Below are 18,693 nucleotides of genomic sequence, written 5' to 3' on the forward strand. Positions count from 1 at the left end.
TGGTGATCATGTAAAGTCAATGCTGAATGTGTGGCATGGGCAAAGAGCAATGTGCAAAGCTGAATGCAGCATGGGCTTCTAACCATCCAGTGAAAGTCATGTTGTGAATCAATCCAGGCTAGAAAAATGTCATTTAAGCATCTAATGTTGGAAGAATGATGCAAAAGTACACGTAAAGTGTTTGTCTGCGTTAATGACGGGATCACTGATGAAGATGTGTTGTTGTTGTTTTTTTATTTCATCAACACAAATGACATTTAAAAAGTCAGAATCTCATTATCTCCACCTCTTAAGTTATTCTGGTAATCTCCCCCGTCTGTCTGCCTGCCTGCCTGTCGTCTTTCATCTTCACTCATGTAAGGCTGAAGAGGGAGCGTTTAGGTCCACATGACTGGCTCTCCATACCCGTGCCTGGAAGCCATGACTGGATGGTGGTGCCTGGCTTGGAGCCAGAGACAACATACCAGTTCAGCGTCCTGGCCCAAAACAAGCTTGGCACAGGCCCCTTCAGTGAGGTTGTCACTGTGAACACACTAGGTGAGTACTCAGGCTGGACCAAGACAGCCAATCATAAAACGCCTTTGGCAGACATTCAGCCAGAGTGACTACAAGGTTGCAACTCGGAGCAAAAAAAAAAAAAAAATCCCTCCCACAGTGATCACGGCGATCATTGCTGGTTTCATTTGCGTGTAACAGTAATTTCTCAACGTTTTCAAATTCAGAAGGACATTTAACATCATCAGTCTGATCGAGAAATACTTTTTTTTCCCGACATTTTTGAATTTTGAAAAACAATGTTGCATGACACTGTAGTTATAATCGGATTCATATGAATATGTTTTTTGTCTGCCATGTTCGGGACACATTCACAAACAGTTTGCACCAAGTCAGATCCTCTTTGGGTGGTAATAAAAACCAAAACCAAAACAGACAACTGTCTGGGTGTGTTTGTGGGAATGACCCTTTGAGGGCACAAAAAATGGGAAGGACAGTAATTAGATGACAGGTGTGATATGATTTTCTAAGCCCAGCAGGGATAATTTACTGTAATTTATGCCACTTTTTCCAAAATTGAAATTTTGGACTTGCCTGGCTATAGTAGCTGCTGTTTGCAGGGAGAATAACAGAGAATAGTGTCCATGGAAGATGGACTCTCCTTAACGTTTTGTTCCACTTCTCCTTCCCTTAAAGTTGGGATGTAAATGAGAAGGCATACATTAAAAATGAAAACAATTTTTTCCATGTAGTCGACCAGCAGTTTTCCTTGAGGATAAAACATGAGCCTGCTGGCATTTTCACATGAGTTGATGAAGCGACAAACCACATGTAACGGCGCGCCCTCTGGCTCTGCACTTCACTAATTAAAGGTTGTTGATTCATCCAAAATATTAAGCATTAATGGGTTGTTATGTCATGTGTTCACATCACTTTAAAGGTAATTTATGTGTGTAAACATGCCATTTCGTGCTGCAGTAGCAGAAATATTTTTAACCATTACCATTTTTCCTGAAGTGGTATTTTGATTTAATGTAGACATTTCAGTTTGACACTGACGTGCAAATTCTCAGTTTTTTTAAACCCCTGTCCTTAATTCAATTTCAGTTATCATATTCAATTCATAATTTTTTAAAAAACACTGCCCAAATATTCTTTTTTTCTAGCAGTACTAATGTGCACTAATGTATTATAATGAATTCTACTGTACTTCCTGCACTCATCCACTCTTACCTCCAGTTCTGAGCAGAGGGCTTCTCTTTCTGCTGCCTCTCTTTATTCTGCGTTGCTGAGACAGAACCTGCATGAAAACCCCACTTATATTACGTTTGTGTGATTACAAGTAACAAGCCACTGTGTTGTAGAATACCCGCTAAGCTGCGCTGCTCTTGGGAGATTGTGTTCACCATTATCATAAAGCGGCCGGGTCTTATTATACCAGCTGCTAATATAGCCACTCCCATCCGGGCTGTTTTTGGATTGTGACCTCATACAAATTTGCAATGCGTAGTGAAGTGCACTGTAGATCTCACGAGGTAAAACAGTGCTAAACTGAGAGCTAAAAATTCCTGTAGCGTGTAAAAACAGACATGTGCGTAGAACATTTCGAGATGTTTGAATACTAATGCTTTGTTGCTCTCCACAGCAGTGACAATGGAGCCATTTTGTAGTTTATATGTAGCCATCAAAAATTTCACTTAAGAATAAGTGACATCCTGAAAATTGAGATAACTTCTCACACCGTATCAGCCAGCTGTGCCAGCTGAGGATTGGAGACTGAGAAGACAAAGCCTTCAGCCCAGATTCTTCTGGCTGTCTTCCACTTTCATTTCTAACTCAGGCATCCGATAACTTGATAACTGAAAAAATAAGGTAGTAATATTCAATATAATATAATATCAATAAAGAAAATCAGTGTCTGTGTGTGAAGCAAGACTGTACAGGCCTGTTTACAAAAGAATTAGTACATGTCACTATCAAAGTGTGAAGGGGGGGGGGTGGACTCACATTCTGGTGGAGCTTGTCTCATGCTCTCCCCTCTGATGTGCTCTTTCAGTATTTCCTATAAGTACCCCTGAACCATTGGTGCTGCTTACCCCACCACGGTGCCTCACAGCCAATCGCACGCAGCAGGGAGTCCTGCTCACCTGGATCCCGCCTGCCAATCACACAGCACCTATCCAGCATTATATCATGGAATTTCGACTGGGGGAACGATGGGAGGTGTTGGACGACAGCATTCCTGCTGGGGAAACGGAGTTGCTCGCCCGAGACCTCATCCAGGTAAAAGACAGGACATGGACTGTAGACTTTACACACTGTTGTACAGGACTCACTTCATATCTGTGGCTGCAGGCTCAGGAGGTGTCTGGCAGCCAGTGGAGGGTTAAATGCACAGTTGGGCTGCTGAATAGCAACTGAAAAGCACATAAGACAGACATAAATTTCTATTATGTCCAGTCAAACCTCTCTACTGGATGCCAGCTCAGAAAGTTGGCTTCCAACCTGATGTCACTCTGTAGTGCAGTATAATTAAGCAATATATCATGACTGGGTGTGATATATGGTGATTGTATCACAGCAAAGGGACGCTGTTCAGCCCTACGTGCACTCCTGGCACTTATACATTACACAACTGCCAGGAGTGATATAGCACTTTTATAAAATGGTTACCGATAACAAGAATATGAAAGTTACAAGTGCACACCAATTTTTACCCTTTTTAATTAACATTTTCATAAAGCATTGTTCTTACAAAGAAATAGTACTTCCTGGATGGCTGTACACAGTGGCAGTTGCGGCGATGTCATAGATTTCAAAATACTACAGTTATACTTCTACTGATTTTTTTTTTTTTTCAATTTTTGGGCTGAGAATTTTGTTTTAAACTCAAATCTGTGGCCGTGTTATTTAGATAAAGCCTATTTGAAATTTTGTTTTTCTGGGACATGAGCTAGAGGGCTGCTTGCCAGCTGCAGTTGCTTCAACTCCCACTGATGCTTCATGTCAGAGCTGGAACACAGAATCTGACCCTAGAAGTCTCTACCGTCGAACTTTTCAACGAATACCTCAACGTTGCTAGTGATGTAACTGCAGCTAACTACAACAAGCCTAGAAACTCCCTGACAGGATTCCTTGTCTTGGAACTGATCTCCGTAGGGCTCGGAGGTTCTATTATGTCCACTCGTGTCTGTTGGGAGGCTTCGCTGCGAGCAAGCGGTCACTTCAGCCTGAGAGCATTAGGAAACAATGAGCGTCCCTGAATGCCTGACCCCCACGCCTGTCATCGATCGCTGAGCTAGTCTTTAAGAGGCTACTTTTCACTTACACCCATAACACACAGGGGCCATCCTCAACGCTTAACATCAGCCACTCACAAATTATCCTTTTAGCCAGCAAAAAGAGTCACCATTTTTCTTGAACTTTACTGACTTAAACTGGTGTCCGTAAAGAGCTCAACAATAAGTTTTCAAAACACCCCAGCCAAGTTTGTAAAGGAAACCAGCACATTCATGTCATACATCCGGAATAAGAAAGATTTTGGTCATTTTAATTGTGTAACACTGCAATGAAGAACATCTCTAATTGTCAACCAAAAAGCTGTATCAAGACTTCAGGCAGAGTTCATCCCTCTGCCGCTGCTGTTAATGCTCCTCAGAGTGCCCAGATCACATGTCCACGTGTATTTAAAAAAACATGTTTCTTACCATAGTGAAGCCAAATTGCTTTCCAAAGAAACAACAGACACTCAGGAATACGGAGGATAACACTGAACAATCAGTTAAAAGTGTCGTTAAGGAGGTGTAGCTTAGGTTTAAATACGGCTAGGCTTTTTTTTCTTCCTTTCTTTTCACGTACAGTATGGAATGTGTTATATCCACCCTGGTTGTCATGGTAACAGTGCAGGTATGCCCACAATGACGAGGCTCAGTTTCCGCCAGTGAAACTCCTGCCGTTGCTTTTTACTCTCTCCGCTGTATCCAGCATGCAGCACACATGAGAGGAAATCTGATGCTCGGTGTTAATATAAATGATGAGTACAATATAAGTTTTAGAGGACAGTCAGTTTCCCAGAACCATTTATGTCACCACAGCAAAGAAAGATCAATTTATGGTTCTTTTTTTAGCCCCTCATATCTTCTCTGCTCAGCCGTGACATGCAGGAGCGTCTTCTTTTAATCGAACTACCACTTCAAGCTCCATGCAGATGCTTTTATCTCTCCTTCCATCAGACAGCAAACACCCACACACACTTCTGTTCAGCTTTTTCACCACACACGCACACACACACACACACACACACACACACACACACACGCACACACACACACACGCACACACACACACGCGCACACACACACACACACTTTACTGGGCTTACATAACTTTTCAGCTGATTGTTTCTGTCTAACTCCATTGGTTGAGCAGGTGTGTCAAGGTGGGGTCTTCTCTATTTTCAAAATCTCAACCTTTTCTAACAGTCTTGGGAACTTCTGAGTCCACACTAGGTTGCATTTAACAGATGATTGCTTTGTGTCACTCTGGTTGTACACACATTATTGTACCCTGTTGAAGTGCTCTGGAGCCACAAAGTAATGAATGAGTCCCGATCAGCTCTGGGATGTGCTCACCAATCTACACAACACAGTCTGTAAAAAAACATCATATCCATCCATTTTCTTCCACTTATCCTATTAAAATTCACAGGGGGGTGGAGCCTATCCCAGCAGCCTTTGAGTGAGAGGCGGGGTTCACCCTGGACAGGTCATGCGTCCATCACAGGGCCAACACATAGAGACAGACAACCATTCACACTCACAGTCACACCTACGGTCAATTTAGAGTATCAATCAGCCTCGTCCCCTCTTGATGTCTTTGGACTGTGGGAGGAAGCTGGAGTACCAGAGAGAACCCAGCAGGAACAGGGAGAACATGGAGACTCCACACAGGAAGATCCTGTGATGGAGCCGGGGCTCGAACCTGGAACCTTCTTGCTGTGAGGCAACAGTGCTGACCACTGCACCACCGTGCTGCCCAAAATCATGATCATGATTTTCACAAAAACAATTCAGTTTTTTTTAAATACTTTTCTTTTTTTGGGGAAGATGGATGAGGTTATGTGTCCCGACCGCTGCGCAAGAGTGCTGACCTGGTTGGTGAGGTCACCAGTTCAGGGAGGGAGGAGAACAATGACCAGGACTGCTTTAGAAGAGGGTAAAAGAGCAAAGAAGAATACAGATTTCAATTTTGAAAGCTATTAATTGTCAATTGCTTCCATTTAGTGCAGTTTACATCCGTCTGCGGTCAGGATAAAATATAAAACATACTACTGAAACTTTACCGCATATTATGTACTATTTCACCTCCAAAAAAAAGGAGGACTGGCAAGAATGAATGAGGTCAAACATCCACATTTGCATCAGGGACTTCAGTCAGACTCTGCCTGCTGAATGTCGCATAAAGCCTGCACAGGTGATTCATGCTGCATCATTCCAGTAACTTTGATGATGTCATCAAGACAAAGTGAAATACGGATGGCTAAACTTTTCAGCCCAGGATCCCCCCCAAAAAGGGGCCAGTGACAAGCAACCTCTTCTACTCCTGGAGGAGGCTGAGGCACGCACACGTACACCAGTAGGCCAATCCAAACACATCACTCCATCCATCTTCAACAGCTTATCAGGAGTCGGTTTGTGGAGGTAGCAGTTCCAGAGGGGAACCCCAAACTTCCTTTTCACTGGCATTATTTACCAGCTCCAACAGGGGATCCTGAGGTGTTCCGAGGCTAGCCGGCAGATGTAGTCCCTCCACCTGCTCCTCAGTCTGCCCTGTGGCCTCCTCCCTGCTGAATGTGCTGGAACACCTCCCTAGGAAGGAGCACAGGTGGCATCCTGACTAAATACCCGAACTACCTCAACTGGCTCCTTTTGATGCAAAGGAGTAGCAGCTCGACTCTGACTCTGTCACGGATGACCGAACTCCTCACCTTATCCCTAAGGGAGACGCCAGCCACCCTCCCGAAGAAACCCATTTTGGCCACTTGTACTCACAATCTTGTTCTTTTGGCCGTGACCCATTTTTCTTGACCACAGGTGAGAGTAAGAACGAAGACTGACCAATACATCGGGAGCTGTGTCTTCTGGCTCAGCTCATTTTTGTCAGATTGGTGCGATAGAACGAAGGCAAAACTGCTCCTAATGCTCCAATTCTCCAGCCCATCTCACGCTCCATCATCCCCTCGCTGGAGAGCAAGATCCGACATACTTTAACATATTAACTTGGGGTGAGAACTCATTCCCTACCTGAAGTGGACACCATCACCACGGCCTCAGCTTTAAAGGCGCCGATCCTCATCCCAGCTGCTTCACACTTGGCCGTTAACCGATCCAGTGAGAGCTGAAGGTCACAGACCGATGATGCAATCAGGACAACATCACCTGAAAAAACCTGCGATTCAATCCTCAGCCAAACACAGCCAAATTGATTTAGAGTTTTGGAAATCATCTTCCAACCTCTCAGGGTGTCTTACCCAAACTTTGAGGGACTCTTGAACTAAACTGACCTTTCATGTGTAAAATAGGTAAAGTGCTGCTTTCATAATAAACCAGTCTCAGGGAAAATTCATTCCACAACAGCTAGACTCAATTATAGTGCTATGTGACTTTTTTTTTAACCTCAGTAGCTTCATCTGCTCTCACACTACCGGATACACACTCATTAAATTGGAATAGCTGCAGTGTACTGCTAAAGCTGCATCTGTGTTGAACACTGCTGACTGATGGTAAGAAACATAAATGGAATCCAACAGTGTTGCTCGGGCTGATTGAGCCCATCTGCAGACGTGAGAGACAATCCCCCCCCCTAATATATGTGTGTGTGTGTGTGTGTGTGTGTGTGTGTGTGTGTGTGTGTGTGTGTGTGTGTGTGTGTGTGTGTGTTCTGCTCCTAGGAGGCGTGGTACGAGTTCCGCGTCATGGCCGTCATGGATGACATGATCAGCGAGCCTAGCAACATAGTTGGAGTGTCCAGTACAGGTGAGGCATTGCACCACAGTCATCCCCTAAACTGAATCTGAATGTGTGTAGCAATCAATCTGAGGCTGAGAAAAGAGATATTCTGGTGGAAGTGCTTGATCACCTCCAGCAGTAACCTACCTCCCAAACCTCAGGTGATGACCTGAGGGCAGGGCTCGAGGTATAGCGCACTCACTGCAGCTCTAACTTAACATTTTGCCTTTTCAGCAATATCACATTTAAGCATGCTTTACATGCACACTGCTCTGTACCATCCTAACGAGAATGACATCATCGCTCTGCCCCACTGATTGTATTGATGCTCAGTGCTAAAAAAAGACAGTCTTTTTTTGGTTGCAACACTGAAAGTGTGTTTTGAATCTGAAATGAAACCCCTCAAAGTGTGATGTTGCTCCCCTACAGCGGTCACTGAGTTCACATCATTTGCATAGAGCAGCTGTTGGTAACGTTTAGAGAGAAGCTTTAGATCTCTGGAAGATCTTTGCTGCCTCCCGCTGGTGACGCTGCAAAGCTTTGCAGTCTTGATCAAGGGCTTCTGCTCATTCCTCTTTTCATATACAGGTACAAGACTTTGCTGTATCATGCTTCCCTGCAGCACACAACACAGTCTATAAAACAAAGGAGACGTCATGGTTCACACGAGAGCAACTCCAGCTCCACATCAATAACTGAGAACAAGCAGGGGTTAAGCCTGTGGCAGCTGCACTGCAGAGACAGCGTTCTTTCCAGTGCATTGGCTTGGATTTCATTATGACAATGATTATCATATTAATCTTGCAGGTAATAACGCCAAACTCTACAGGCCACGTGAATAGTGACTTTGATGCATGTCTGACTCGACCAATCGTGCTGAGGGGAGAATCGTAATATGAAGGACTTGTTGTATTCGTCAGGGTCATCTGAGCTGCATTGTCGCTAAACGATATGGAAGTGGTGCAGCTGCTTACAATAACAAAATGTTTGAATGACAATGATGTAGTTAGATTTTACAAAACTTTATACTCAGTAAGGTTTTACCTCTTTTTTTTCCCCAAAGTGGGAGAGTACATTTCTCAGCCAAGTCAACATGATACTACCAGATCCAGTTCAGGATCAATTCCAAAATCTAAAAGCCTCCTCAACCAAAATACCAAGTACTGAAGTTCCATCAAATTGTATCCATGACATTTTGAGCTATTCTTCAAATAAACAAACCAGAACGACTTCCATGGTGGAAGTAACCAAGCCGTAATAAGAAGCTTCTACGTAGATTGTATATATGAGGTCATGAATAGAACCCATCTGCATGTGCAGTCCTAACATGTTACATTTGCGCATATTCACACCTGACCTGTTTGTCTACTTGAATTCGTGCAATTTATTTTGGTGAGTGTGAAACCAGCAATCAGGAGGACCAAATAAATCCAAATGAGAGGTTTTAATAGAGGTGAGTTTGTTTGTGGTGTTAGCATTATCCCAACTTGATCCTTACCAGTTAGCTGGTTAACTAATCCAGTAACCAGGTCTGCTTTGCGTTGTGGTTGAGTGGCCCTGCGTGGGTTGGTCGTCCGGCGGAGCAGTGAACAGAAAGGAGGCAGTGGTCTATTTCTCAAACCTTACACACACTTCATTCATGCATGAGAGAGAAGTTACAGCGCTCATAGAGCATCAGAAGTTCTCTGATGTTTCTGAGGAACAGTCAGCTATTTATCACCGTCGGGGAGGGGACATATAGTTTAAAGGTAGAGTCATGTCACATCCAAGAATTCTCAAAATCTCCAAATAGGCGCCCAGGTTAAGGTCAAATGGCTCAGATTTCCCAAATTAACATACGCAATCATCAATCTGCCAACCACAAAACAAGTTTACAACTTTGTATTTTGGAACATGGGGGTACACACTTCAGCACCTGTGGTTCGACCTAAATATATTTTAAAGTCTCTGCATAAGCATCCAATTTTGCATGAATAGCACATTTGCATCACAAGCAAACATTCTCTGAGGTTTTTAATAGTCTCAGCTGTGACGCTCTTTCACATTGTACTTGATCTTTTGTAGAGAAACATAAAAACCAACAGGTCATCTTCAGTTGCACAAATCCTGAATATATTTTCATTCGCTCTTTTCTTAATAACTTACATTAAATAAAAAAGATAAACAATAAAGATGTTAAAAAAAGATTCTACGGCATGTTTGGATTTGGGAGATATGCAGCCATGGTACTGTAGCTTGTGTCATAGAAAGAAATCAAACAGACTGTATATGCAAAAAAAATGTGGTCAAAATATGTGCAAGACATTGTCCCCGTATTTAGACTTTCCCTGCAAACTCAGCAGAGAGGAAAAAGGAAACAGACTTGTAACAGTTGTAGCGATTTTGAAATTTAATCGAAGGATTCTGGTACACCCCGAGAAGAAAGTAAAGAGATACGACAACATTTACTTAAGGCAAAACACATTATAGTGCACCTCTGTTTGGCAGTGTACCAAGAGGACTTGAGCCATCTTGTTGATTGATTTTATTTTGTGCAGAAGCTGCATTCGGCATGCGCTGTGTTAGCCATTAAAAAAAAAAAGACCTGACGGCATGAATCTCAGCTCCATCTGCAGCTCAGCACTGAAGCTGCACTATTAAATACTTAACACTCTCTCAAAGAATCATGTGGATATTATCAGCTGGCTCCGGTGCCTCCTTCCTCATGATCCTTCAAGTTTATTAATACTTTAATACTAAGACAACTGCATGTGTGCATGGTGCAGTGGTTAGCACTGTTGCGTCACAGCAAGGTTCTGGGATCTTTCTGTGTGGAGTCTCCATGTTCTCCCTGTTCCTGTGTGGGTTCTCTCTGGTACTCCAGCTTCCTCCCACAGTCCAAAGACATCAAGAGAGGACGAGGCTGATTGATACTCTAAATTGACCGTAGGTGTGGCTGTGAGCGTGAATGGTTGTCTGTCTCTATGTGTTGGCCCTGTGATGGACTGGTGACCTGTCCAGGGTGAACCCCGCCTCTAGGCTCCACCCCCCCATGATCCTTAACAGGAATAAGGGATAGAAAATGGATGGATGGATGGACAACTGCATCAGGTGATCCACTGGAGGTGGTGCTTTGGGTGTAAGAGCAACCTACATGTTATGTTTATGTATTCTGCTGACATTCGAATTATGTAAATTAACATAAACTGACATGCTAACCAGTTTATGTTAATTTATGTTAAAAACAGACGTGGAAAGATGTGACCATGTAACATAAGGAAATGTGTAATGTTGGATCTGGAAAGTTAATGATACTCATGCATCCATAGTAACATTAGGAGCATTTCAATCCATTGTTGCAAGGACTTTTGTTTCTTGAAACTTCTCTTCAAGGAAATAAAGATTCCTGTGAGCCATTGTTTGTGTTTCAACTAAAGTTCTGAGAAGCTGATGCAAACAGACCAGTTCATCTGTGAACACTTTCCTTTGTTTTTCCATCTCAATGCGCAAAAACAGCCTCAAAGCAGAATGAAAAAACAAACCGCTTGCAGCTTCACATGGTGAAATCAAATGCTGCAAATACTCAACCAATCTTCAACGCTCCAGGCCCCGCCTCCAAAGGTCCTTGACCTTTTAAAAATACTACCCACAAATAGAGACCTTTTTGAATTTTCTCCATTATCCCAGGAATAGATTTTGACCCTGGTTGCTGTGATAGAAGTTTAGAGTTCCTCAAAAGGTTCTTTGTTCCTGTGTAAAGTTCCTGCAGTGGAAAACAGCAAAGTAGCTACGAAACTCATTTCAGTCTAACTTGCAGTCTTGGATACAAGTTAGTGGACATGGACAAGTGTTTGTCAGATTCCACATCGATCCTGGACCTCACTTTGGCAGTAGGACTCCCAAACACCAGGAAACACACAATGATGATTGAAACCTGTGATTCGATCACTGTTTTATCACAATCAGTGTGTTCATTTCTCTTAATCTCATAATCTCGTGCTAAAAACCAGCCTGTATTTCTGATCTTGAGAAGCAACATATCCGTTGGTTTCTTTGCTTTGTTTGCATTAACCTGTCATCTTCTTAACCTCACCTTTCGTCCTTCTGCTGTTGCCATGGGACTTCCCTCTCATTCCCGACACTTCTCTCCTCACTCCACAGATTTCTTCCCTCCACCAGAGATGGTGGAGGAAGCTGGTCTGGCTCGGCCAGTGGTGGCTGGCATCGTGGCCACCATCTGTTTCTTGGCAGCAGCCGTCCTATTCAGTACAATGGCCGCCTGCTTCGTCAACAAGCAGCGGCGGCGGAAACTGAAGAGGAAAAAAGGTGAGAGGAAAGTCCTGGTGACTAGCAGCAATTAATAATCCTTCGTACCACGTCAGCTTTACAACCACCTGCATGTTTTGCTGTGAAAAGTTGAGTGGTGTTGCAGCTCAGTGTTGAATTTGGATCAAAAAACATTTCACAGATTGCACATAGATTGGAGGGGGAAACTGAGACCTGTTCATTGTTTGTTGTGAAATAATAGTGACACATAGCCCAGTAGTGGTTGTCATACTCAGATAATTGACTGATCTTTCCCATCCTCCAGATCCCCCTCTTTCCATAACCCACTGCAGGAAAAGCGTGGAAACTCCGTAAGTACACACAACACAGTTTCACTTCCCAGTACAGCACCGCTCTGTACAGACATAAGTACAGCTTTCGGTGTAAATACACAAACAATATTAATGCAAATCCTTACAACAAAGTAGCACATGTATTTGATAGTGAATGATGTAGTCCCACTGTTGATGTAGCAGAGATGACACATGGAACTGGACCTACCTGCTTGTTTACATCCGCTGACTGTCGCTCACATGCCTACAGCGTCATTGCTGTGTGGGCACAACAACATGCACACTCTAAAATGTAAGCCGAGGGAGAAGTAATGGCAAGTCATTTTATTACTGTCCTTAATTTCTAGTTTCATGGTGACTTTATGATTTTGCCCGATTATCTTCCTGTCTTACTTTAAGAGGAGTATATTTGTTCATGAAATGTAACATGTATGATTTGAAATTCACAGTTTTTACTTAAAGCCTTGGCATGCAAACACAAAACCGTATAAAAAGCGTTTAGATTTAGCCGTGGTGTTAACAGCTGAGTTACCTCATCAGGAATGGAACCCTAATCAAGTCATGGAAGTGGCAGCACCCTCCCTCCCATACAACTGTTAGGCGGTGGCTTCTACATAGGCACTCAAGACCTGGCATCAGGGCATCTTACCTCACTCTGGGGTTGGTTGCAGGGTGAGGATGGCTACAGCAGTCACCTCCTGATGCTAGTCTCAAAAAATGTCACTGTCTGGATCCGCCTGTTGCCTTCATAGAAATTTGAAGGAGTGAATCCAGGTGTGATGTTATCAACTGCGTTATGATCCGATGACCCCTATCTCCATGCATCAGCAGACCCAGTTAGAGCTTGACCCATGAAAACCTTGTAGCAACATGAGACTGACGACAAAAATGTCAGGAAGTCAGGGATTCAGTCTTATAAAACGAGGCCGCGCAGCAGTGAAGGAAACCTCCCCCTGACCCTCCATCTCAGTTTTGTTGTCGGTCACAGGTCCACTTCCAACAGAACTTTAGAGTTCGGCCAAGTCCGACTTAATGTAACTGAAATCAAATCAAACGTGAACTCCAGTCAGAAGAGAAGCATTTTTAAAGTTGTTTCTGTGTCTTTGAGTGGAAATTCAGTGACAAAGTGTGAGTGAGAGAATATGATGTAGTCGCCTCGACATCATTTGAATCTGTTTCTTACATTCAATCACAGAGCAATCGTAGGTGACAGCAGAAGTCATTCAGACGCAGTTGCTGTAGACAGCTGTGAAACTCAGTGGGCTCACATCATCTGGACTGCTGCTCATAACAGCATCACTTTAACCGCCTCCAGATGATTTTACAGACCCCGGCTCTGAAACATTTTGTTTGTGTGGTTCGTTTTTACTGTTCCGTCGGTTGCAGGGTCGCAATATGGTCATTTCATGTATGATGATGGAAAGAATGACCCAAAGAAATAGTGGTGCGAAGGTGCAGGTGCCAACAATAATGCACTTCCAGAGTGAAAGGTCTCCTGTACACCAAACATCAACCGATCAGCGACTGCAGAGTTAGTGGGACGAGTGATGAATTAATATTCATTGTGAGCGCGATAAATAGTTGGAGCCATGTGTAATGACAGTGAAGGCAGCTGTGGTGTTACAGGACCTTGAGCTCATCTATTTAGCGGAGAGGTACGCAGAGTCCCCTCTGGCCCTGTACTGGCTCACACCCTCTGTCTTACTTCAGCCATGGTTCTTGAGCTCAGAACAAACTCCCTTCAGACACTTACGTTTCAATTACACACTCCAATGCATGGTTTTGGTTTGCTATAGTTTTTAAGTTAAATGAGCTAATAAAAGAAGTGTCAGCCTCCATATATGGGTGTTTTTTGGGAGTGGACATGACAGTTGTTAATGTTACATACTTCAAAAACAGGACAAAAAGAAGAAAGACTGTTTGTTTATACGTATTTCAGTCTTTTGTCAGACACACAATTGAAGTAATGAATCGAGAAGGTTGTGTACGTCTGGCCCAGGAAGCTGCACACTCGTGTGAATTCCCACCTGATGACGGGAATGACTCATCAGGGCAAACAACAGAAAGCAATCTGTCCCCTTTTGTGTCAGACGCCACTCACCAGGTTTGAGATATTTTAGTCTCGCTGACTTTGAAAGTTGAACTGAAGCCACATTGTTTCACTTCTGTCAAAATTCTCCTTCTGAAGTTTGAAACTCTGCCGGAGAGTAAAAAAACAACAACAACAACAAAAAACATTTGCGCATGAGAGAATAGAGTTCACATTGGGTCGTCTTTAGGATGGGAAGCAGCAGCTTTGTGCAGCAGACTATATGAGGATATGTCCAAGTATGTAGCACAGGTACATCTAAACCTTGTGAACCCATCTGGACAATACGTTTCAAATGTGATCGGCATGACAGCAAGCCTGCACGGGGCAACTGTTTCATCCCGTTACTTAATGTCCCTGCGTGTCCCTATGATCAGACAGGTCCTCTGACTTTCCCTGAACAGAATATATTTCGACATTTCACGGTAGGAAAGCACAGGGGACACTAGAATTAATTATGGCTCCATTAGACATGTCAGTGATCCAGCGCGCACACGGGCCCACCTCAACAGAGAGCGCCCATTGGGATGAGTCACCTGTGTTAGTGTGCATTTACACTAAACCAGGCGCTACAGCAAGAATGCAGGTTCACTGCAATGAGTGTGTTTTAGCTGTGGTGGTTTGGGCCACTGCAGCAGGTTGATGCATGAGTGTGTATGTTTAATTTGCTCCAAGACATCAATTCATAGGCACCGATAGACCTGTCTTATTCACGAAAAGGCGTGTTTGTCTTCTCCTTCTTCTTATTCTCCATTGTCAGAAAATAAGATGCAAAGTGCTTGAAAAAAGGACAAAAACAAATCCAAAAGCATTGTGGAGTTGCATCAGTTGGCTGGTGCTGTCGAGGTCACGTCACTACTCACTTTCTCTCTCTTGCCTCTACTTGGATGATGATAGCCTCTCTTGTCTTCACGTTGCTTCTGACATGTCTGTGACTCAATGTTGCCACGTCCCATTTCTGTCTTTTCCAGCCCATGTGATACTATCAAGCTGTTCTCTCAGCCTTCCTTTTTTACCTTCATATTCTTCCCACTTCTACAGGAGTCCTCTTAGCCTCATTCCCAGCGTTGAACATTACTGGGAGGGGTTGGACACAAGCAGGTACAGACCCCAACCCTCCAGTCCTCTGTGAGTGTGCCAACCATTGTCCCCTCTTCTTGCACACTGTGTCCTCCCCTGCACTACGGTTCAGCCCCAGTTCCTCAGACTCCCCACCTGGCTGCATGCTTCTGGCCACACAACCCCACAAGGCAACAACAATACTGGTCGTGGTCTTTCATTTGAGAAAAATGAGGAGGAGGATGCTGAAAACATTGAGGGTCTGAACTAAAAGTATTTGTCATGAAATCCCACATATTATCATGCAGTGTAGTCGAAGGAAAGATGTTCCAGTTTCTCTAAATTCACCTCATAACTGGACAGTGTTTGAAAGGGTTAGTGTGAAAGATATTTCTCAATATTTCCCAATATATGTATCTATATATCAAGATATCAATATCAATATATATATATGTGTGTGTGTGTGTGTGTGTGTGTGTGTGTGTGTACAGCAGTAGATGATATGCAGTGTTGATAATTATCAAGGACCCTAAATAGGCCCCTGTTTTCCTTCATTAGTTTTTTCAAAACTCGTTCATTGCTCAGGTTAGATAATTGATGTGAATGAAAGATTTGTGGCTTTCACTTCCCCACTCCTGTGTGCTAACATAATCTCGTGTTCTTTATTGCACACTGCGCTCAGTTTTGCTTTGTGAATATGGACTGAGCTGTATCCGTCTGTTTAAATGAGAGTTTTAAAGGGAAAGACTCCACCATAGCTTTCCCATCATTAACGTCATCAGGATCACTTTTTATTTAATAGTTGTTTCTCTAATTTGTTGAGTTGATTGAAAATGGCATATTTGTTGTTTTGTAACTGTAGCTTGTCATAACATGAGTGTCAGCTATTTCTCATGGCGTGTCTACACTTATGACCAACATTCAAAAGTCAGTATTTTATGTCAATTGCACGGTGATAGATAAATAATTGCCAATATATTTCCACCTTCAGTAGTCATAAAGTGGCTGTTAAAGCTACAATACTACATATTTGTCTTATAAATAAACATTCCAAACAAGTGTCACAGTGCTCATAAAGCTCACCGCTGCTGTGTAAATCTCTGCATATCTCAGCATTTCGAGTACGCGGCGACAGGTGTACATGTTCTTGTACTGCTGGGTGGATGTACCGTATAGTGCAGCGCATGCTCTGTAGTCAGAGTATACGTAGCTGGCTGCTACTTCAGCTGGCTTAGTGGTTGTATGAGGACCAAAAGAATCACGCATGTGCTATAACTGTCCCACCGTAGGGACTGGAGTGCGGAATTTAGTTTTGGAAATTGAATGTAATATTGATTAATGTGTTTTATTTTATGAAAATCCCCTGCAACTAAGAATGAGTGTTTTTGTGGCGTCAAATGAGCCCTTTGTATCTCCATCTTCCATGGAACCTGCCATCTACAGTAGCCAAGAACAGACACACAAACCCCCTTCCTGTTTTTGGTGGCGCTCCTTTAGCTCCAGCACATTCTCTTATTTCTTTTATTATACATTTTCATTCGTAAATGATTAAAAATGCCCCTTCTGTGAACAAGAACGAAAGCTATTTATTTTCACTGTCGTATGCTTTTTTTCTTTTAGCGACGTTTATCATTGAATACCTTTGTGGAACAACTCCAAGGCTGCTCTTATTACACCAGCTGATTTTGCTCAGAGGGAGTTCTTCTATTATTAGTAGTATTAGGGGTGTATGAGATCAATCAATGAGCAACTGAGGAATTAGAGGTGATGTGTGTTTCTCAGAAACATACACAGCTGTCACCCAGCAGACCACCCACAAAATTTCATACCATGAAAATGTCTAATGGCATCATCCATCTGACACAGAATTTGATGACAGTCGCTGCTGATGGGTTTTTTTTATATAAGTTGTGCTGTTTACTAACTGAAATCCAACAACTTGCAAATGTCATCGAGCTAATGCCACCATAAGTGAGTATTTATTTTTGCTTTATTTGACTTCTAATTTACTCACAGTTTCAACTTTGAGTGTGTTTATACCCATATTGAGGGTATGTATCCACATTTACCGTTCAGAAGCATATTTATATACTTAATTGCGTACAGAAAACTCTACAACTACTGTATGTGAACATCCATATTGCTAAAAGTAGTTTACATTTTGTAGCCTAATGTGCTCAAATGTACAGCCAGGGCGGTTGAAAAAGTGGCCGAATATTTCCGATAACAAACGTTGCTCTCCATCTTACATACGGCTACATCCCTTACGGCTGTTAGTCCTGGTCTGTCAAAAGACCTCCCAGGAAGGTATTCTAACATTATGTGGGTACTAACAAACCAGTTTGTTGTTGTCAGGTTTTTATCACCTCTTTGTGGAAGAGTTATGCATGAATGGAGTATTTGTCTCTTCCCCTCCTTGCGTGCACCTTCCTGACTGCTGGACAGAATATGAGTTGTGGTCTGGCGTTACATTTCTCACCTAACCCTAATTCTCCATGCAAAGTATGTGTCAGGGTTACACTCCCCAACAGTTCGGAGAAGATACACATGGTGTTTCCTGGGCCTACACATTGCTCTGTGAAAAGCATGGAAAAGATTGACAGGGGAACAAATTAGACAGCATAGCGGCAAAAAACATTACTTTGGCTGGATGTGGTCGTCTCTCCTCTCATAATGTAAATTCAGTCATTGTTCTTGCTTGTTTTTGGTTATACCACATTAATTGTCCAGGTATTTGAGGTTTATGGCACCGATTGACTAAGGAAAATGACTTAAATGACAGTTTACAGTGTGATAAAAGAGGCCAAGTTAATGAGGACACCTTTACACCTGATTTAATGTGTTAACTGTAAATTTGTATGTAGCACACTTTAAAGAATATCTTTGTTCTTTTGTGATTCATATTCACTATTTCATGCTAAGGAGAAGTTATAATGATTTTAAATGATGGGTATCCATCACGTGTCTATGTGTTTTTTTATGATGAAATGTCAACAATTACTACATTATACACTACATAAGAACTGGGTAATGTATCTTGCTTTTGTGAACAAGAAGAAAAATAGATTTGAATATGTAGTCATAGAGTGAAAATGCATCGTTAATGTGCAAGTGTTTTAATGCCTCAATGTACAGTTTGTGATTCTTCACCCAAAAAGTCTTTTTCCTTTCAAGTATTCACAAACCAGTGTCTTTAGCTCACATAGACGTTTTTTCCATCCTACATCATTTTTGGTAAAACAAAAGAAAGAGTAACCCACTTATATTTATCTTGAAGCCAATGGTGGCTGACAGCTAAGAGCAGCAAAACTGTCCAAAAATGTTTGTAAATGAACTCTCAAGGTCTTAAATTCTTCTGCACATCTTCTTTAGTCAGCTGTATGCTCAATAATGTGCGAAGATTTTGAGCTGGTTTGCTTTTCCTGCATTTTTTAATCACAAAGAA

General features: G+C 42.6%; 1 protein-coding gene across 7 annotated transcripts in view; it reads left to right on the forward strand.

Moving 5' to 3' along the window:
- igsf9bb (immunoglobulin superfamily, member 9Bb) overlaps window positions 1-18,693 on the forward strand; it is a 98,949-nt gene that overhangs the window by 69,622 nt on the left and 10,634 nt on the right. For 4 of the 7 annotated variants that reach the window (XM_086227224.1, XM_086227231.1, XM_086227225.1 and 1 more), the window contains exons 13-18: window positions 362-537; window positions 2,552-2,778; window positions 7,445-7,529; window positions 11,643-11,807; window positions 12,073-12,118; window positions 15,231-15,317. In XM_086227224.1, coding sequence (XP_086083350.1) covers window positions 362-537; window positions 2,552-2,778; window positions 7,445-7,529; window positions 11,643-11,807; window positions 12,073-12,118; window positions 15,231-15,317 — 786 coding nt within the window. The remainder of the gene's footprint in view (window positions 1-361; window positions 538-2,551; window positions 2,779-7,444; window positions 7,530-11,642; window positions 11,808-12,072; window positions 12,119-15,230; window positions 15,318-18,693) is intronic. The other 3 variants (XM_086227226.1, XM_086227227.1, XM_086227229.1) reach the window with 2 other exon arrangements.

This window comes from Aulostomus chinensis, chromosome 15 (genome assembly GCF_037954235.1).
Source record: "Aulostomus chinensis isolate RoL2024-O1b breed Wild chromosome 15, RoL_Achi_v1.0, whole genome shotgun sequence".
In the NCBI taxonomy this organism is placed as follows: Eukaryota; Metazoa; Chordata; class Actinopteri; order Syngnathiformes; family Aulostomidae; genus Aulostomus; species Aulostomus chinensis.